Genomic DNA, 21986 nt, shown 5'->3' with positions numbered 1-21986 from the left:
TGCCAGGAAAAAGAAAATTGTATTCGAAAAAAAAAATGTCACATTATAGTTTTATAGCTGAGATAACTAGTCAGTCTTTTTTTAGAGAACAAAATAACAACACAGCTACGTGTAGCGAAAATAATACCATTAGGCGGTGAAACAATCGTGTTTTGGTAACTACCGAACAATTGTTGTGTCAGACCTCAGTAACTTGCGTACAAATGTGTACTAAAACATAAATAGTAAACCTTCCTTTATTTTATTCGGACACGTATTCATGACTTATTCCTTTTCGGTTATATTGTTATACGAGTTTATTTAGATAGACAGATTTTCTGACAGACAGAAAAAAGGAGGCAAAAAATATCTAAAGATCTAAGAATACAATAATCTTGGGTTATGTGGTGATTCCACTAAAAAACAACTCCGGTAGCCAAACATCTGCTGCGTGGATGGAAAGGCCGTGGGTCCTAAAAACTTCACCAATGCTTTCCATTTGCATCTCACTTCTTTGAGGTTCTACGCGGAAGGCTCGCTCCCGTATTACATGAGACTAACATTGTTATGGGTAAAACGTGGTTATATTTTCATACACCTCTGCCTACACTTTCGTGTACAACCGGCGTGTTATTATGTATGTATTTTATATAAAAAATCTATAAAACAAGTGCGGTGCTATAAAAAGTGTACCAACCGCGAGTGCAGTTCCCACGTCATCTATACTATTATACTATTACTATAATAATATTGTAAAGCTGAAGAGTTTGTTTGTTTGATTGTTTGTTTGTTTGTTTGTTTGTTTGAACGCGCTAATCTCAAGAGCTACTGGTCCGATTTGAAAAATTCTTTCAGTGTTAGATAGCCCATTTATCGAGGAAGGCTATAGGCTATATAACATCACGCTACGGTCATTAGGAGCGGAGCAGCAACGAAAAACGTTACAAAAACGGGGAAAATTTTGACCCATTCTCTTAGGTGACGCAAGCGAAGTTGCGCGGGTCAGCTAGTAACAGAATATACACTAACCGAATATCAAGTTACTAGCAATTCTCGTGAAAGATAAACGAGCGTTTTACTCGTAGTTCGTAATTTTATACCGGTGTTGATTCAATACTGCTCTAATGGAAACTTTGATGCAGAAACACGAAACTTTTGCAACTTCTTTAGTTCAGTGTTGTTGGGAGTTGTGTGTCCAGATTTAAGGGTGTTTTCACATTTGATAATATTGGTGGTATAGTAATAGGTATTGTTACTTTTTGTATTGATTTTCATTGGTTTGTTAGGCTATAAGTTAAGGTTTTTAACACTATTGGCTGGTATATAAATCCTCGTTGATGTTTTAAATGAAAATCTCTACTTTTATCTTATAGGTAACTAGTGACGCGGGACTGTATAAATAAATAATAATAAATGTAACCCATTACTGTCCCACTGCTGGGCGAAGGTGACGCGGAACTGTAACAAATATATAAACGTTTGACGCAAATTTTAACTAGAACAGAAACAGTTATTTTTGGGTCGCACAAATATTCGGTAGTTATGGGAATCTAAACTACTACATAGAGGTCTTCATCTGTATTTAGACTGTATTTTACTTATTTGGTTAAAATTATGACTATGAATGAAGTAATTACAAATACATTTATAATTGAGTTCTGCATGAATGCTAGAGTTAATTTCAATTTATATCAACAAACTATTCAATAACAAATTTCTAGAGAATTAATTAAAATAATCAGAGAAACAAATAAATGAAACTACTCGTACTGTCGCCTTCGTTCAGTTCATTACAATAAACAGTCGACTTTGCAATTAATTAAATGTTAAAGAAAATGTAAAATGGATTCTGTTCTACCTTAGTTCTATACTTAGCTTCTTTTTCTTCTTTTCGCAATCTTCATTACTGGATGTCGTACCTGTCTTCGAAATCCTTTATAGAGGAGCTGATGTACTATTTCAAGTTCACCATGTTTCCGGCTTGCCGTAAAGCATTATCCTTTTAATCACCTTTATCAACTACTTCTTTGTAGACCAGAAAATTGTTAAAAAAGTTAGAATCATATGGTTAATCCAAGATTTTGGTTCGTCTTCATATCTTCTCGCTCTCGCTCTACTAATAGTCGTGTGTATACAAATTGTGCCTCTATAGTTCCAGCGGTAGAGTAGGTATCGGACTGCCGATTACTAGGTCCCTGTGAACTTCTCAGTTGAGGCAGTGATGAAAGTATTTTGCCGTTTTTAATACAATATCTGGAATTCTAGTCTAAAACCTTTAATACCCAATTGTCATTGGACAAACCAATTTGAACCAAAGAAAATTTTCACCAAAAATGTACGGGTATTATCCATACAATGGACAATGGAAAGGTATATCCCTTTCAAATCATTTGTCAGTCCATCGCCTTTGTAGACTACCTATATGGAAATTGCCTAAATATCTCACATGATTATCCTTTAGGCATATAGCCTTTAACAAAGGCAAAATTTCACAAAGGAATAACCCCCTTAGGCATTCTGTTTTAAGGTCTATTTTAGAGGAGCAGGGTTCATATTAAACAGCTGGTATTCTGTCTATGTCTTTGATGTTTGCTATGAAACAACTATGTATATGAACGCTGTTGAAGCCTGAAATGTAAACTGTTTGAGCAAGCATATACGTAGGATATGATAATTAATTAGCACCTGCTTTAGCGTACATTATTTTATCATCTTTCCTTTTATCTTGTGTTCGTTTTATACCAATTAAAATTTTGCCCAACGAGTCTTTTATTTTACGAATAAAGGCTATATTGCTTTATATGTTTGAGGAAATATTCTCTAAAATTTAACTTGTTCTGAAACACATTTTACTACGATATAGTTATATACAATTTTCTTCACAAATGAATTATATCGCTTACTATATTTTATCTACCTTCTATCAGTCTATCACGATTTAACTACTAAACTGCTCAACAGAATTAGCAGGGTACTAGATCAATTCCTAGGCAAGTTAGTACAAAAGTAGCAGCTAGCAAAAGTTAGTACTACATGAATAAATAGAAACTGGACATTTCAACTGAAAATATCCAAGACCTCAAAGCTCGGGGCGACGAGGTAGATTTGAAAGTAGACATTTGTTAACGTCAAAAGCCTTCAAAGAGAATATATATTATTCTGTCTCTTTAAACTTCACTTTGAATTTGCATTTTGCTTTAGTAACTGCTAGAAAATTATACAGCAAACTACTTCTATGTAGAATTTATCAAAGGGTTATATTATTGTGTATTTGAAATGTGTTTTTGTTACAAGTTTGGTTTAGACGTTTACTGATTGCAAAATATGACCTTAAGATGGATGCAGTGAGGCGCAAAATGTATTTTGAGACAATGTTACGGTTGTAACGATTGGTAGTCTGAAACGCGTGGAGACTGCAACCGCAGACAAACTTCTATAAAATTGGATGCAGCAAACAGTCCTAGAGCTATCGCCCCGAAAATCAATTTTATTAAGATTTATAGAAAACAGTGGTATCCCTAGTCTATAATCAATTTCGGATTTGTGTCTATAGCGAAAACTTAGGTTAGTTCAGATAATATAATCCATGTGAAAATCCACCTCAATATTTTTACGTTTTATTTATAAAAGATGATCCTATTAAAAAAAATGACGTTTATTATTAGCATAATGCAATTCAGGCGTCACTTGGTTGTATCACGCGACGTTGTTATTACAAAACTTTTGTAACGTGTTCGTGTATTACCCTACCGTTCACCAGTTGGAAACTAACTATGAACACTTGTGTCTTCGCACGGCGAGCTTCAAATTGAAAACTTTTAACCGACGTGGAAAGTAGTTTTAGGGAAATTGTTATTTGGTTTACGCTTTGGTTATTGTTGTTTTTTATTATTTTTATAAATTCTGTAGTTCTGATAGAACTGTAGGCCCGCATACAAAAAAAGGACAAAATCATGATGGACATAAAATAAGTCCGACAAAAGAAAATAACCGCGATTTCCATCAATTGATTAATTTTATTGTCAACGAAATTATTTTATAGTAAGATTTATAAATAAACAACGAAACAACATTATAAATGCGAAAGTCTACTATACAATCATACAAACAACAGACATAAAGTACAACCGCACACATAATTGTTTCATGTGGGAATCGCCCTAGACGCAAACTATGTATTATCGCATATTATTTATTTAATTATAAATAATTATGTATTTCTAGGTTGTCTAAAACAAAAATAGTTGATTTGATAGGCTGTACTATTTTATCAAAAATAACCACGCGAGCAATTAGCTAGTCTGATGCAAAGAAAACATTTATTTATACCAGTTGGAGGTTGAAACCTCGTCCAACATAGTTCCAGTTTACAGTTTTAAATTGTTCAGAAACATTCCGAGCACAGTTCATATATTTTTCAAAAGCCCCGTCTGTATGTGTTGTAAACAACCGGCAAACTCGTTTTGCATTTAATTAAGGCTCGCGAAAAGTTTGTATGGAAACATACTTCAACTGGCTGCTTGGTTTGATATACGGACCTTTTGGACTTTAAAAACAAGAAGTGGAGTAATTTGGTCAATCAGGTACTAAGTCAAACGGTGTCTGTTTTTTCTAACCAATGAAATGTTAGTTCATTGCTGTCTCACTGCAAAGATCTCTTCCCAGAATAAAATAGTATTTAGGCTTTGAAGTCCAACGTCCAGCGTATAACTAAGTAGTGTTCTTGAACTGTTTAATGAACACTCCGAAATACAAGATTGTATCACAATTTTTTCCTTATACACACATAACTTTGAAAAGACATAAGTGTGTTGTCACAGCTACAAAGCCTAGACCAGCGATGATCTGTATATAATTGTATGACTTTCTAGGGCGTCCGCACCCGTTGCCGTTTTAACTTACTCTGACTTTTTATCTTTACAGTTGGAGAATGTGCAGCTACTGGACAAGTACAATCTGCGGAACCCGTCCAAGGGTACCCTGTACTTCGCCACCACACACCTGATCTTCGTCGACCATGAGATGAGAAAGGAAACATGGGTAAGAAAACGTATTTGTTCTTTATCGTATTTTAAAACTTATATACTACACAAATTATTGACTGGTTGACTGTTGCATACAAGCTACTACTTTCAAGGGATTTTAATTTTTAACTAGCGGACTGACCCGAATTTTTGCATTCCTCTGGATCCTATACACACCTTGTCCCGACAGTTTCAAATATATTAAGAAAAGATTTATTCAATTTAGTTTAGTTGTTCAAAGTTATGCGCGTACAAAAATTTTGGTGATGCATTTTTAATTATCTACATAGGTTGTATTAATTTTCAAATTAAAATATTCTAAGTCTACTTATATCATTCGGAAAACGCAAAACACTTATATTAATCGCGCAAAACATTATTGCGAGAACAATTTTAATGCATCGCAATTCTTTAAATCATAATACTACATTACATTGCTGAACGGGTTTCAAATGCGATGAGAATATTAAGGTTACGATACCTTATTCTTAAAACACTCTTACTACCTTATTCTTAAGTTCTGATCATTTCTTAAAATAAAACAAAGTCTGCAACCGTCACTTGCACAGCGTGTTGGAGTCTGCTCCGTTATTTAATTACCAAGTTCTTATTTAACAGCTATTTCCAATAAGCACGGAAACGTCTTATTGATTGTTGTTTCCAATTAACTCAGTTTGAAGAGGTATTTTTTGTAATGTTTCCTAGAATTTTTCAAACTCAATATCGAAGATCCCTAGAGCTAACAAACAGTCAATAAGGTTCAATATTATACCAACACAATTTCATGTAACATAACCTGTGATCCAAAATTGTGATCCAATAACCATTGATTTTCCTTTACCTTGCCAAAGGAATATCACCTTTAATATCTATTAGCTTAGCCTTTCTTTGAACTACATGCAGCTGAATGCCAGTGTTTTACATAGCATGGCGACTGCCTATCGGACCTCGACAACCCAGTTAGGTTACAATACGATATCCTTCGTTAAGACTGGTTGTTAGACTTACAAGCTTCTGACTACTGTTAACGACTGTCAAATATCTTTGATAATGACAGCCCGGGCCCACGAATTAACGTGCCTTCCGAGACACGTAGGAACTCGATATGAATAAGATGGTCACCCATCCATAGAACAACCTCGGCAAGCGTAGCCTAACCTCAGAGATCGATCCGCGCGGCTGTTGTTAACTAAGCCACGAGCTCCTTCTATCCTATCTTTCGAATATCACCTTTAATTTCGTTAATAATTAGAATAGCCGAGTACAAAGATTAAGATCACGTTTCCACTCAATTAAAGCTCCCTGCTTTGTACGGAAGTAGTTCAATGAGATTAGAATCGGAACAGAATCGGGTTTCTGTTCGTTTCGATCTATTCGGATTACATTATATCACAGAGTTAATTAGTTTAGCTTCCTGGGCGGTTGAGGAAAAGATGCTATTTTTAGTTTGAAAATCCTTGAAATGAGAGTACTAATGTCTCTGAAAACGATTGCCTATTGCTGCCAATGTCTGTCACACTGCGGCCACAGGTCTCCTTCTGTAATAAGAAAGGGCTTGCAATATGGGTTATAATGGCTATCACCTAAGCTTCTTAAGTTTAGGACGAGCGTCGAACTAAATTGAAATGACAGCCTACCTTACTTAAGAATACTATTACGCCGGTACCTTCCTATCCTATTCCTATCAGGCGCGATATTGTTCAAATAAATTACCGTATATATGTTTGTGTTTCCAGATTCTCCTGATGCACATATCGTCGGTGGAGCGGCTGCCGATCACAACCACAGGCTCCCCACTGCTTGTTCGCACCAAGACCTTCCAGTCCGTGTTCTTCGTGATACCTCGCGAGAGAGACTGCCATGAGATGCATCAGACGCTGCTCCGGTTGAGCCAACCAGGTAAATATTATATACATTTACATTTATGATGGGAGATGTGTATGGTTGTTTAGAGAGAGAGAGAGAGGGTCTCGAGATGATTGCTAGAACCTTTTGTTTGAGGTGAACCCTTATCTAGAGAATGCTTTTGATGATCGCGTAGGTATGATGTAAAAATATGCTTTTTACTCCATGCCTTGAAATAAATTCTGGTTGTGTATGATTTGCTGGTTTTAAAGTCACGTTTTTAATAATGAGATCATCACGTTGACACCGTCACCACGTAAACTCGAAATTGCAATTATCAGACAACATTTAAAAACTATTTATACATACTATTTATACATCGTTCTAGAAAACAAAGTCTACTTCGTAAATCATTCTGGGGTATCGTTAGCTAAGGCTTTCTCATATATTATATAATTAACGTGAACACGCATTTTTCCTTGAAATATTTAACGTTTTTATGCTGGTTGTCGTGGTCGCAGGCCATATGCTTATAGGCTCGAATGCTAATACATTGCATTTCTGAATTTCCAGTTCACATCGACGAGCTGTACTGCTTCCACTACAAGTCGACTCCGGACGACTTGCCCAAGTCAGCGGGGTGGAACTTCTTCGACATACAAACGGAGTACCAGAGAATGAACGTGCCCAACGATCAGTGGGTCCTTTGTACTGCCAATAGGGATTATGAGGTCAGTAATTAAAAACTTTTTTTCTTAGACTTGCTGGTGTTAGCAACGCTACCTCAAGCAGTTCAATAAGCGTTTTCGATATATGACGTTAAAAAAAGGAGGAGGTTTTCAATTCGACTGCATGTTTTTTTTCTTTATCTGTTTGTTACCTCATAATTTATAACTGGTGCTGATCTTATTTAGAATTTGCTGAACTTAACGCTTTCAGTTCGATGACGAAGACAAGCTATTATGAAGTCTGTTAAAAAAATAATAGCAAAATGCCTTTACAATTTTTTTTAGATATTTAAAAAAAAAATGTGAACGAATTTCGCTATTACTTTTTCGACTTGATTTGGACTTAGTTGAAATAATATAAATTTTATATCATCCCATTTGTTAACTGTACTCTTAATTTGATCCACGCTTAAATTTAATGGGAGCGTGCAATATTGTACTAATATTATCTTAACCGTTATGTTGTATTTTCAGCTATGCGACACATACCCAAGCGCTGTGTATGTACCGGCGCGCGCTTCGACCGCCGTTCTCCTCGGCAGTGCCAGCTTCAGGTCTCGCGGCCGTCTTCCCGTACTTGCCTACCTGCATCATAATAAAGCAGCCATTGCGAGGTGCAGTCAACCGCTCAGTGGATTCTCAGCCAGGTACTGTGTACTTACTTGACTGGTACAGATACAGACTATGATGTTGAGTGTAGACCTTAGTCAAGAATGATTTATGATATCTAATACCAACAAGAAAATTAACATTACTTAAAAGCAAAAGAGTCGAAAGCGAGTCGGACTCCGCTGCGAACAAAAATAAACTTCTTTTTTATTTAATTTATGCTAAAAATTTTGTCAAGGGCTATGGTAGACTCGATCGGAACCTTATATTAATAACAAAACATAAAAAATATTGATTTCGAGTCGACAACATATAGATATCTATCAGCAAAATTCGGATTAAAGAGAATTTCGTTAAATTCTAATGGCACTTTCAAACAAACCGCAGTCTTCATATTTATTATGTTCTTCAGTTGTTAACGTTTAGCGAAAATGTTTTTTTAGACAAGTGTTACTATTGCCATGGTTGTCGTAGAAAAATTCACCCGGGCGAAGCCGGTTTTTTATCTAATTTGACAATATTGTAAAGGTAGCATCTCATGTCATATTTTATTCACAGTGAAGTATAGAATGCATTATTTGTTTTTTTAGATGTATGGAAGATGAGCAGATGCTCGATCTGATCAGACGGGCGAACCCGAACTGCGGCTACATGTATGTTGTCGACACCAGGCCGAGGGTGAGTTATGTTCACATTTATCTTACAACAAACAACAGATTACTCTCAATTTGCACTTATATTAGAATGAATTTTAATTGAGATTTTTTCTTCTGGAGACTATAGTTATTTTTTTTATTTAAAAAATACAACGTTCGCCCTAAGGATTGGTCTTGTGTCGTGGCGTCTTTTGCAAACATAAAACGGGCACAAAGTACAACTAGACCCGAAACAACTATTTGTGGAACGCACAAATAATTGTCCCGTGTAGGAATTCAACCACGACATCCCGATGCGATGGTAGCGGCGTGAAGACCTTAACACCTGCGCCACGAAAGTCACGTCATCTTAGAATCAGAATCATTTTTTCTTTAGGGAGACTATGGAATATTGAAAATATTTTTGTTTTCAGATCAATGCGATGGTGAACCGTGCTGCCGGCAAGGGTTATGAGAACGAAGCCTTCTATGAAAACATCAAGTTTCAGTTCATGGGCATCGGCAATATTCACGTCATGAGGAAGAGCCTCCAGAAACTTGTTGAAAGTAAGCACTCAGTTGTATTTCTAGTAAATAAAAATATTTTACATCACATCTATACTAATATTATAAAGCTAAAGGGTTTGTTCGTTTGAACGCGCTAATCTCAAGAACTTCTGGTCCGATTTGAAAAATTCTTTCAGTGTTAGATAGGCCATTTATTGAGGAAGGCTATAGGTTATATATCATCACGTTAAAACCAGTAGGAGCAGATTACCAAAACAAAATGTTACAAAAACGGGAAAAAATTTGTGACGCAAGCGAAGTTGCGCGAGTCAGCTAGTATTTCTCTAAAAAGAAATTTTGTATGAGAATATGCATTTACTTGTTGTTTTTCTAATATTCATGTTTCCACGTTCATAGCGGCAAATTATACTTTATCTGCATAGTAATAGCGCTTACAGCCAGTTGTGCTCAACGGTCGGTAAACGATCTGTTGGTAAAGCAACCGTTGGCGCGGTCATTCTATAGATGGGTGACCGTATAGTGGTATTTGAACTGAGCGTCTCCATGCTTCGGAGGGCACGTAAAACGTCGGTCCCGATTGTTGTCAATTAAGTTAACAGTCGCTAAGCCACGTCAAAGGCCTTTCGGGCGGCTTGAACAACACCAGGTTGACCACTAACCATACGATAGACAGATAGATGCATAGTAATTTCCTCCTGAGGTGGCCCAGGCCTTTACCGTTTCTATACAATACTGATTTTGTTTGTATTTAATTTCAGCTTGTGAACAAAACACACCGACAATGTCATCGTTCCTCAGCGGTTTAGAGTCGTCGGGCTGGTTGAAACATATCAAGTGAGTTTTAAATTTATATCGACAACTTGTAAACGTATAAACATAATAATAAGTTCTGAACATATTAGGTCGGGAAAAAAGTCTTCTCGCATTATAGTATGTATGAACTTGTAATACCTACCTAAGTGAAATATGACTAGCCGAAAAATTTGGCTATATATCATTATTCCATGTTTCACTTCAACCGTCACTTGGACTAGCGGAGCGCTGGAAGGGTTGACACGCCGTTCCGATACATGCGACAATTATTTTTTATTATTTAATTATGTCTAGCGACAATTAATGGTCCCGTTTACAATATTTCGTGTTTAAAAAATGGAATGTGGATATATTTTAGGCTGGCTATATTTGACCCAGGTACCTTATATTGTATCATGATGTAGACTAAAGACCTGTGGTTGTTTGCAGGTCGATCATTTGACCAAGGTACCTTATACTGTACCATGATATAAACTAATGGGCTGTCATGTGCAGGTCGATCCTGGACACGTCGTGGTGGATCGCGTGCGCGCTGGAGAGCGGCGTGAGCGTGTGCGTGCACTGCAGCGACGGCTGGGACCGCACCGCGCAGGTGTGCTCGCTGGCCGCGCTGTGCCTCGAGCCGCACTACAGGACCATCAACGGCTACCAGGTAAACACACATTAGCGTAAAGCATATATTCCCAGGCTTTTATAGACTATCACCTCGTTTTATAAAAAAGAAAGACACTTTTTCCCATCCCAGTCATCCTTAATTTTGAAGCGCTCATAGCTAGTAGCGCTCTCGGCGCGGATTCGTTGGCCATGTAAAAAGGCACAGACAAACGTCTTTAAGCCATGCCAAAGGCCTTGAACAACTTTGACACTAAGTCGACCATTAACCATACGAAAAAATACTATACCTACTTTTTGTTTGTTTTGTTTTTTATTTGTTTTTAAAAAGACAACTCCCGCACTTTTTGTCATTTATTTTTTTTGTTATTTATCATTAGAGTTTGAAAGCTCACACTTATTGGTTACGGTGATTTGTCTTTACAACTCGTATACAGTTTCAAGCTTGAATAAAAATGACAAAACATTGTATAACTAATCAGAGCTAACACAACGTTTGTTAGTAACACAGTATATCTGCATCAACTTTCGGTACAAGTGTCAAAATATTTTAAAGTTTTTGTTCGTGTGGTTCAGGCGCTGATCGAGAAGGACTGGCTATCGTTCGGTCACAAGTTCACGGCGCGGTGCGGACACATCGCGTGCGACGGGCGCGAGCGCTCGCCCGTGTTCACGCAGTTACTCGACTGTACCTGGCAGTTGTTGAGGCAGAGACCTGAGGTATGTAGTATTACCTGAGTATGACTAGATTTAGCATAGCATTAAGCGTAAAATTGGTAGGTAAAATAAAAGTAGTTTTATAAAATTGTGTTGGATGAAAATTACACCCATTATAATTATGTACGAGATCTCGCTATTAGTACACAAATATTACTAAACAATTTGCTTATGTACCCCATATTAGACGGACTCTGTGGCGCGGCCGGAAGACTATGCGACTGCTACACCAGTGATCTCGGGTTTGAATCCTGGGTCGGGCCAAAATGTCTTTTCTGAGATTTTCTCAGAGACTGCCCGAAGTTTGGAAGTTGAGGTCGCAGACCTCCGTGCCTCGGAGAATGCGTATAGTCGTCGGTACAACGTTCTCATGATCTCTAACTGGTTTCGATGTGGCGTTTGCGCCCATGGCTAGAGTACCTGCGCCGAAGCATGATATGTATCATAGAAAAAAATCTTGTATGATATTTAATATATATTTTTATGATTATTACAGGCGTTCCAGTTCAACGAGCGGTTCCTTTTAACGTTGCACGATCACGCGCACGCGTGTCAGTACGGCACGTTCATTGGCAACTGTGAGAAGGACAGGCGCGATCTCAGGTGCGTCACCTTGAAACTATGACTAGAAGTTAAAGCGATCCTATTTCTGTAATGAGAAAGAGAGAAAGCCGTTAATGGTGTCTAGCGTTATCCTGCTCTCATAGTCGCTACGCTTTAGCATATTACTTGGTTAATTAATTTATTCTAACGTTGTGCGCAAACAAATTATTCATGAAGACAGTATGTCACAGTACATTTGCGACACATCCTAACTTGGTGTTATTAGTCAAATGTTATATTGCACGGACCTAACGAGACCTTTAAATAGGTATTTAATCTACTAATCATCATCATCCAGTCTCGTCGGATGCAGCTAGATACCAGTATTCTATCCTATTGCCTATCGGACCTCCATAATTCAGTATAACACGATACTCTTCGGTAAGACTGGTTGTCAGACTTTGAAGCTTCTGGCTACTGTAAATGACTGTCAAAGATCTTTAATTGTATAACCCTCAGGTTGTCGGAGCGCACATTCTCGCTGTGGGGCTACATGGCGAGTCATCTGAACGAGTATAAGAACCCGCTGTACAATCCCAAGTCTCACCCGGACGTGCTCAAACCAGACCTCAGTGCGCAGAGCATCAGGTATTTAACAATTTTATCTGTGTATAGTTCAACCATTTAGCCACTAATGTCCCCCTGCTAGGCAAGGGTCTCCTCCCGTAATGAGGGAGGGGTTAGGCCTTGAGTCCACCACGTTGGCCACGTGCGGGTTGGGGACTTAGTAATACGAAATTTAGAATTTGAAACATCAGTCACCCGGTGACTTATGTAGCCAAGTGCCAGTTTCCTACGACAGCATAATTTCATACACAAAATTATATATCCTTTTATCGAATGGTTAGTGATTAACCTAGTGTCAAAGTTGTTCAAGCTCCTTGAAGGCCTACAACGTGGTACAACTGTTATCTTAATTGACAACAACCGGAATCGACTCGTTTAATCATATTATCATACTACAAGGTTTACTAAGTTTGGAATCAAATGACCGTGTGTGTGAGCAATGATATTTACATATAACGTGTGTACGCTAAGGTTCTGGCGCGGCATGTACTGCCGGCACGAGAGCGGCGTGCACCCGCGCGAGCCGCTGGGCGACCTGCTGCCCGCCGCCACCGAGCACTGCTCCGCGCTCGAGCACCACATCAACTACCTCACTAAGGTACCCGCCCTTATACATATGCCACTCGTTCCATAACATTACCCCTGTTTCAGTTGAACGTGTTTGAAAATATACCCAGGTCTCGCCATCTACAGTGTTAGCCTACTACTATCTACGCCTCCATGTATAGGGGGCGAGCGTTTAATATGCTAGCCAGTGGCCACGTTACTAAACTCTGGACTACTATTTAATTGAGAATAACACTAAAATAGACAATAAATCAAAAGCAATTTGTCCGACATGGGAATAGAACACGGTACCTCGCGGTCAGCAGTCAGATACCCTACCGACCGGGCCACAGAGACAATCGTCAAAAATCTATGATACAATATAATGTCATGGAGGCCTCCATATTAATATGACAGCCTTCTGGCGCAGGTAATGTAGACGTCCACAAGAACCATTTGAAGTGCACGCCGTTTTCTGAGAATTAAGCTAAATGCCTAAACCAAATATATTAATCGTCGTACATTTGTTACAGCGAATAACGACGTTCAAGAATCTCCTATCAGGCAAAAAAGCGGAGAAAAACAAGGAGTCAGCCGTCGTCAACTATCAGAACGGCAACGTGAACTCCGTGGAGATAGAGACCAAGACTGAAGCGCTTCAGATCGATAACAAGTAAGTATTAATATACAACGTGCCGCTCCAATGGCTTATTTCCTTCAACGTATGGGTAGGTTTGGGGCTTAATAATCATGTAACAAATAATAAATTATCATTGTTGGCCAATTGAAAAAGAAATAATGTCACACATACTAAATAATAAAATAATGTGATCAAAACTGCATCACTCTGTACAAACAATCAAAGTACATCAAAGCTGCCCGTCCAATAGCAGGACGCTAGGAAAGAGATGCTTTATTGTTTTAACATTCTTTCTCATTTTAGTTTCATTGATTCGAATATCATATGACTCGTTAGCCAGGTGAACGAACTTTACTTTAGTTGATTATGTGGGAATTTGGGCTGTGGAAATTTGTAAATAAAGTTAATTGTTAATAAGTCGATAATAAATAATAATAATACAAATTGTTGTACTTTACATGACTAAGAACCTCTAGCCCTACCCATACGTTGAAGGAAATAAGCCATTAGAGCGGCACGTTGTATAATAAGATATGGGAATAAACGCGACCACGCATTCGCACTCGCCAAAACGTAAGGCATTTTAAGTTAAAATGCGTGTTCGCGTTAATTCCCTTATCTTATTATATATTAAAAATGCAACGCGAGAGTTTACAAGTATACTTGAAGTGTTAGGCAGATCAATCTCTGAGGTAAAGCTACACTTGCCGCGTTTGTTATGTAGATGGGTGACCATATTATACATATCGATTTACTACGTGTTTCGGAAGGCACGTTAGTTTGTGGGACCCGGCTGTCATTTTCAAAAATCACCAGTCACACCAAAGAGTCTTGTGTTATAACCGAGATAACTCTGTTGTGGAGGTCAGATAGGCAGTCGCTCCATGTAAAACACTGGTATTTAGCTGCATCCCGTGAGAATAAAAGCCGTCTTTAATAGTTATTCCCTGGAAGTCACGTACGTAGCTTGTACGCAATCAAATATCAGTATTCTTTTAGCTATTGCAGTCATTCGAAATTGCTTGCCCGTCTTAGGCTGAGTTTCGACTAGAAAAATTACACGAATTTGCTCTTACGTATGTTTTGTTTTCAGATTGCTGTATGAGTCTGGTGGCACTCTGTCCGAGTTGGAGTGCGCTAACCACGACCATCCCCTCAAAGAAGCGACCTCACCCAAACCTAACAAAATACCACTCATCACTGAGGTATGTACCCTATTATAGAACTAAATGTCCTAAATAAAGTATATTTGACTGTTATTAAAATTTGCTGCTCATTATGGATTGGCGTATATGCTCTTTTAGTATTGTATCTATATTACCAATTTACCACAATGAACTATCAAGAATTTATGTATTAAAATCTAATCAGCGCCTCTAGCGGGCGCCCCAGGAACTATTATTTGAGTTGATTTTAAGTGTCAACTCTCGATCCTCGATAGAAAATAAAAAACTTTGGAACATTGCGCTACTAAAAGTAGTTTACTTGTAGTACGCGATTTTTTAACTGCGAGTTCTTTCACTCACAGCTAAAATAATCCGTCTCTAGTACAAATTTAATGTCCTGGTTGACTATTATACCTACTATGGGTCAACAAGTAAAAGTATAATTTGTTTCTCAGAAGTCGGACGACACAATACCGGCTAACTTCGCGCTGCTGGAGAAGGAAGTGAACACAGTCGCGTTAGACTGGAAGAGCATCAAGAACGTCACCGAGTGTAGTTGTTCCACGCCTTTAGATCACTTCAGTCGGAAGGTAATGATTCAAACCTAATATTAAAAGAACCAATTTATACTGTGACTTAGGACAGAATTTGACATCCGTACAACCTTTCATCCCCTATTTTATCCCCTTGGGGGAGAATTGATCAAAATCCGTTCTTAGCAGATGTCTACGTCATAATATCTACCTGCATGCCAAATTTCAAATGGTTTGAGTTATGCTTTGGTTGAGTTCTATAAATATATTTAGATTAGCTGACCCGCGCAACTTCGCTTGCGTACATGAGAAAAAATGGGTCACAATTTTTGCCGCTTTTGTAACATTTTTTACTGGTACTCCTATTGGTCGTAGCGTGATGATATATAGCCTATATAGCCTTCCTCGATAAATGGGCTATGTAACACTGAAATAATTTTTGAAATCAGGCCAGTAGTTCCTGAGATTAGTGCGTTCAAACAAACAAACAAACAAACTCTTCAGCTTTATAATATTAGTATAGATTAAGTGGGCGGTCGCTGGTAGCAAACAGCACCGACGTATAAGCGCTGTGAATCAAACGTTGGGAAGGGTGCTGCTGGCGAAGAGCACGTAAGGTCGATTGTGTAACTTCGGGATTAGGCAGAGGGCGCGGGTAACCACGGGCATTTGTCTCTCTCTTTAAGTGTTACGAATTCATTTTATTTCGTTTATAAGTCGTTTGTTTATTATTGCATGAAGTTAAGGATTGGGTAGCTGTGTGTTGGGTACTCAAAAGTTTTTGTACATCGTTCCAGCACCACTGCTGGGGCTGTGGTCGCTGCGTGTGCACCCGCTGCGTGTCGAGCCGCGCCCCGCTGGCGGCGCTGGGCGCGCCTCGAGCGGCGCCGCTGTGTGCCGCGTGCGCGCCGCACTCGCCCTCCGCGCCCGCCACGCCGCCCATACACGGTCTGTATACGTCTGTATACACTACAAGAAGGGAAATATAACACGCACAAACATGTTAAACAACCGTTGTTTGTTTGGTTCTTGCGACGGCTAGACTTCATGTTACAGCATATAAGCAAAAATTTAAGAGGCTCTTAAAATTACTTTTGTTACACCTTGCACATAGAGCTGGACTTATTTACTTATCTTTTATGTATCCTTTTTATAGTTCTGTCTCTTTTTCTCACTTGGCGAAGTATAGAGTCAGAGCTAGAAAAGTTTGCAGTATATGCTAACACAGATTAACAAGCAGAAATCTCACAACAATGCTTAATTAATATCTTTCTATCAATATTATAACGAAAATTTTATTTCTACAGATATTGTGACGCCGGCAAACTAGAACATTCGAAGAATAGAAGAGCGCTTCTGTCTTATTCTGTATCTTTTATCTATTTAGTATAATTTATTACTACCTTTCGAAAGTAATAAGTATATTTAAGTAAAATTTCCGACAATATCAGTGTCAACTACCCTTAGTTACCTCGTAAGGCTTACTTACTCATTTATTCGGGTCGGTAAAGCCGGTAAAACCAAGTATGTGTAGATGAACGTCCGGGAAAAATGTCGCTCGACATAGCCGCGCCTGAATTTTTAAACCGAATTGTGACGATGGGACCCGAAGGAACAACCCGAACTGTACAAGCCGAACAAGTGCAGTAATTGCTTCAAGTCGGTTTTGTTGTTCGATAAATACTGCCGAACGTGCTGACCGGAATATGTGTGTAAGCCTGAGTGATTTTGAATATTGTATTTTACTGAGTCTTAAAAACGTGAAATTAACACCCTAAATGCTCAAGCAATGTTAAATTCTTTCTATGAAATTAAAAGAAAGACAGGAATAATATATCGCTCACTCATTTGATCCCAACGAAAATACTACAATTGTGACGTCATATGCTAGCATTTTCAAAAGCGTTTCATAGCTGATTTGATGGTAAAATACCCTGTCATCTCATATTCGCGAAGTGTCTATTTGTACATTAAAAGTGTTCAGAAATATTAATGCTAACTTTGCGTAACTGCGTGTGCGATTGCGGTTGTATTATGAAATTTAAAAGAGATTTTACGCTCATATCCCGCTACCCACACGCACATACCACGCAATCCATGTTTCGGCTTGAATAACCCAAAATTAAAATACATAAGAAAATATTTAAGTGTACTGCTTTCTAGACATTTGAAGAGTACCTTTTGTAAATATATTTCCATTTCAATATGTTTATTAAAATGTACATTTGTATAGGAAATATTTAATTAAGTGTATTCAACCATTCTCCTGTCAACTTGTGATTCAAAATAAATATACTAGATGAAATATCTGAATCTTATTCTTAAGGAATACCGTGTTATATTGAAAATATAAAAGTAATAAAAAAAATCGGACCAGTGCGAGTGTCGAAGAAAAAACTAACGCACGATGTGTTCCGTACAATAATTTTAAAAACAGCAAAAAGTCTTGTATGGAGGCACCCTTAAATAATCTTAGTCTGGTTTTTAACCACGCAATATGTGTAACTGTAATGATTCCTATAGCCCAATTTCCATCGCGAGCGAAACGAAGCGTAAACTGCATACTTTGAATTCATTTCAGTGAAAATACAAGTTTGCAGTTTGCGCTTGCGAGTTTAACGAAGTTATCAATAGGTCTGTCCCGCTTGCGGTGGAAACCAGGCTTTATATTTTCTTCGCATATTATTTCATAATATTAGGTCGGGAAAAAGTCTTTTCGCATTATAGTATGTATGAACTTGTAATAAAATCTCTTTGGCTTCAAGAATCACAAATGAGTACACGTTTCATTAGGTTTCTTTCAGTGAGCTCGTGAGGTACCCAAATATCGAGCTTTTTTGTGTAAAGAAAAGATTTCATTACAAGTTCATACATACTAAAGTGCGAAAAGACTTTTTCCCCGATCTTATAATAATAATAATCTTGATGTTTCAAACAGTATGAAATATTTTAATTACAGGGGCATCTTGCATTTATTGCCAATCAGCTTGTTTCATGTACAAGTAAAATAGTTATTCGCATTTCAACACTCTAAGAGAGTTCAAAATAAAATTGTACCATATTATCTTAAGTGCATCTATGTTAAGATAAAAATGTTAGCTATTTGTAAATATAGGTAATTATTGTTCAAATTGTATTGAATTATCAGATTTAAAATATATGTATAGCAGAGAATTTTGTCTTTTATTTCAACATCTGATCTTTGTTTTGCTGTCTTGGGTTCGGTTCTTACATGGAGCTTTGCTTGATTGCAGTTTCTTTTAAGCTACGCATCTACTGGCAGAATAAATATTAAATATATATGGCACCTAAACAAAGATTCGCTGTTCGCAGTACCATAGAAATTTTATTTATTTTATTGTATTGTATGGTTAGCGGTCAGCCTAGTGTCTAAGTTGTTCAAGCCATAACGTGGCATGGCATAACGACTGTTCTCTTAAGTGAAAAAAACTGGGACCGACTTTTAACGTGCCCTTCGAAGCGCGGAAACGCTCAGTTCTAATACCACAATGCGGTCACCCATCTATGGTGGATCGCTCCAAGGTTTGCTTAACCTAAATATCGTTTACCGACCGGTGAGCGCAACTGGCTATAGGCGTCTTAACTGCTGTCTGTTAATAATGGACTATTGGTTATCGACACCGCTTAGCTATTTTGTATGAAAAGATCACCCATCTGAGCTCAACTCAAATACTCTACTATTTTATTGAATATCGGCGCTAAAATCATGAACACCACATATGTACATGTAACACAAGCCATTAAAAACAATCTTTAATAATAACAAACTAAAAAGCAATAAAATCGCTAACAAGCAATTAGCAAGAAACATTTACAAACTGAAATATTTTTATTCTTTCACATCACTTGCAACTGAGAAGGCACAATGTTAAACCGACTGGTAATATTGTTTACAATAATTTATTTAGCCACTTGCCAAATAAAGAAGAAAATTGAAGTAAACATAGAAAAGAATCGAATGATGGGCATAGACACTACTCATGATACTAAAATCGATAAAGATACGATTATAACCCGAAATTTGAAACTCGAGAAACGTAATCGTGGACCTAAATGTAAGTATTTAAGTAAATAAAATAAAAAAATTTAACCCATTAATGTCCCACTGCTGGGCAAGGGTCTCCTCCCGTAATGAGGGGTTAGGCCTTTAGTCCACCACGCTGGCCAAGTGCGGGTTGGGATCTTTGCATGCCCTCAATAAATGTATTAAACAAATTTTAGGCATGCAAGGTTTCCTCATGATGTTTTCCTTCACAACAACCCAAGTTCTAATCATGTGTCTAAAGTCCCGTGCTATTGTCGTACATGTTATTCCATAATCTCATTTTTCACAACTATCATGTGTCGTACTGTAATAGTGGCATAATGTGAGTATTGTGCGCACTTATACACCATAAATAAAGTCGCAGCCGAACCTGGGTTAGAAAAACAATTTTTAATAATATTTGTTTATAGTGCATAATTATGTTACTGTAAAAGCCCGAACTGTGGTAAATCCTAAGATTTTCCGGTAAAACCTAAGATTTACCAACTCTCAATAGTAAAAGTCCGAACAATTTTTTTATTTCGAACTTTTACCACTATTCACTTGATAGATCTTAGGATTTACATTATCACAGGGTAAAAGTTGATAAAGTCATATCATAACGTGTTATAAAGAAGGAATTTTGGGCAAACCGACATGAGTAGGTTAGGTTAGAAGGCTGAGGTGCCACCTTAGCCTTCGTGGTTATTTTTTTTTATACCAGCCAGAAGGTGGAGCCCCGCGAAGCGGGTTTCCGGCGACATCTCGACATCATCAAGTGAATAGAGGTAAAAGTTCAAAATAAAAGTATTGTTCGGACTTTTACCATTGAGAGTTGGTAAATCTTAGGTTTTACCGAAAAATATTAGGATTTACCACTGGTCAGGCTTTTACAGTAACACATACATACATAAATAATACGACGCCTTTTCTCAAAGGGGTAGGGAAAGTCCAAAGAACGCTACTTGGTACAATGCTTACAAACTTCCCCTGTCTCATTCATGTGTTAATAGTATAACTAATTTTTAGCGTTGCCTAACAAATTGGAAGAAGAGGGCGAACCAGACTGGTCATACAGCTCGATTCCTAACGAAATAGCAGATCACGTCGCTCAGTTTAAAAAGAACATGACTGAATGCCTCAAAGAAGTTCAGAGTAACGACAAAAGGCCTGTCAAACGTCTCTCACCTAAAATGGAGTCCCCGGTCCATGGAGAATGCCTCATCGCCTGCGTTTTAAAGCGTAATGGAGTAATCCATAATGGTAAAATAAATAAAGGTAAGGAGAACAGCGAAATTTTTAAGAGATGTGTGCATTTTTTTCTTTTTCAAAAGTCATTTCCCACACTAAAAATTGGTCTTACACAAAGTACAACCAGATCCGAAATATTTGTGGATTGTACAAATAATTGTTCCATGTGGGAATCGCACCCACGACCTTCCGACCTACGCTTCCACCTCCTCCAATGTAAAAGGCGTGGCGACCCTAACCAATGCGCCACGGAGGCATAAAAAAAACTTATCACTTGTTTTAACGGTAAAACATCGTGATGAAACTTTGCATGTCTAAGAGTTCTTTACCACAGCTTCTTGGAGAAATGTAAATTTATTAGCCCGCATGTATTCTTTTGTCCAGAGTTGTGGACATAAGGTCTAAATTCCCCCCCCAAATTAGGGAGGAGCCCTAATTGGAGGAGAGGGAGAGGCCACCTAGCAGTGGGAGAGTAATCATTTTTCATTTTATTATTAAAGGGAAACAATCGATGTAAATTTAAATCGTGTATTAACTTTGTAAATGAAACTTGTAAATAAAAATCAAGAACAACTGAAATTGAAAAAACCTATGTTGTTAATTCGCAGCCCGTTGCATTACTGCCTATTTATTTCATTTTTATTCAAAGTGAGTAGGTATAGAAGTAAGTTTACAAAAAAGACTGATAGTAGATCATGTATCAAATACAAAATTTCCTAAATTCCAGATAATTTGCTAACGTTGGTGAGTAAATTCTTCTCTAAAGACACGAAAATGATGAAGAAACTAGATAAGAACCTGGACCGTTGTATTGAAATGAGCGTACATCAACAGGACGAGTGTCAGCTGGCGTCCCAACTCAACGACTGTACCAACGACCTAATGGCAAGCAATAAACACAAACTTACTGTCAATTATTAAAACGACGCTTAAAACTTGAGTTGTAGTTTTATTTTACGCGATCCACTTAAAAAGATAGGTGATGGGCGGGTGGTGTCACGTCCATCGTCTATGGTGTTTGATGCCGTCACTACCCACCCAGGCGGCATCACAAACGTAGCCGAGCATGGCGTGCGTCTTGCGGTACTAGCATATATCGGCTATCCCGGCGCACGTCTTCGCTGAAGAGGTTTGACATGCTCCGC

The 21986-nt window shown here is 37.9% G+C and overlaps 2 protein-coding genes across 4 annotated transcripts in view; both read left to right on the top strand.

The window, feature by feature from the left end:
• Positions 1–18719, top strand: part of Mtmr6 (Myotubularin related protein 6) — a 99820-nt gene extending 81101 nt beyond the window's left edge. For all 3 annotated transcript variants that reach the window (XM_076126039.1, XM_076126038.1, XM_076126037.1), the window contains exons 2-18: positions 4903–5019; positions 6740–6902; positions 7422–7579; positions 8051–8223; positions 8776–8863; positions 9255–9387; positions 10107–10182; positions 10657–10813; positions 11350–11493; positions 11987–12093; positions 12553–12681; positions 13132–13258; positions 13740–13879; positions 14940–15051; positions 15468–15602; positions 16343–16493; positions 16853–18719. In XM_076126039.1, coding sequence (XP_075982154.1) covers positions 4903–5019; positions 6740–6902; positions 7422–7579; positions 8051–8223; positions 8776–8863; positions 9255–9387; positions 10107–10182; positions 10657–10813; positions 11350–11493; positions 11987–12093; positions 12553–12681; positions 13132–13258; positions 13740–13879; positions 14940–15051; positions 15468–15602; positions 16343–16493; positions 16853–16875 — 2133 coding nt within the window. In that variant the 3' untranslated portion in view covers positions 16876–18719. The remainder of the gene's footprint in view (positions 1–4902; positions 5020–6739; positions 6903–7421; positions 7580–8050; positions 8224–8775; positions 8864–9254; positions 9388–10106; positions 10183–10656; positions 10814–11349; positions 11494–11986; positions 12094–12552; positions 12682–13131; positions 13259–13739; positions 13880–14939; positions 15052–15467; positions 15603–16342; positions 16494–16852) is intronic.
• Positions 18720–19389: 670 nt separating this feature from the next.
• Positions 19390–21781, top strand: LOC142980581 (uncharacterized). Its single transcript, XM_076126043.1, has 3 exons — positions 19390–19621; positions 20620–20868; positions 21569–21781. Exons 1-3 carry the CDS (start codon positions 19432–19434, stop codon positions 21760–21762), a joined length of 633 nt encoding a protein of 210 aa, XP_075982158.1. The 5' UTR covers positions 19390–19431; the 3' UTR covers positions 21763–21781.
• Positions 21782–21986: the final 205 nt, after the last annotated feature.

The sequence above is a fragment of the Anticarsia gemmatalis genome, chromosome 18 (assembly GCF_050436995.1).
Source record: "Anticarsia gemmatalis isolate Benzon Research Colony breed Stoneville strain chromosome 18, ilAntGemm2 primary, whole genome shotgun sequence".
NCBI lineage: Eukaryota > Metazoa > Arthropoda > Insecta > Lepidoptera > Erebidae > Anticarsia > Anticarsia gemmatalis.
This window is presented reverse-complemented; position numbering and strand designations above follow the sequence as displayed.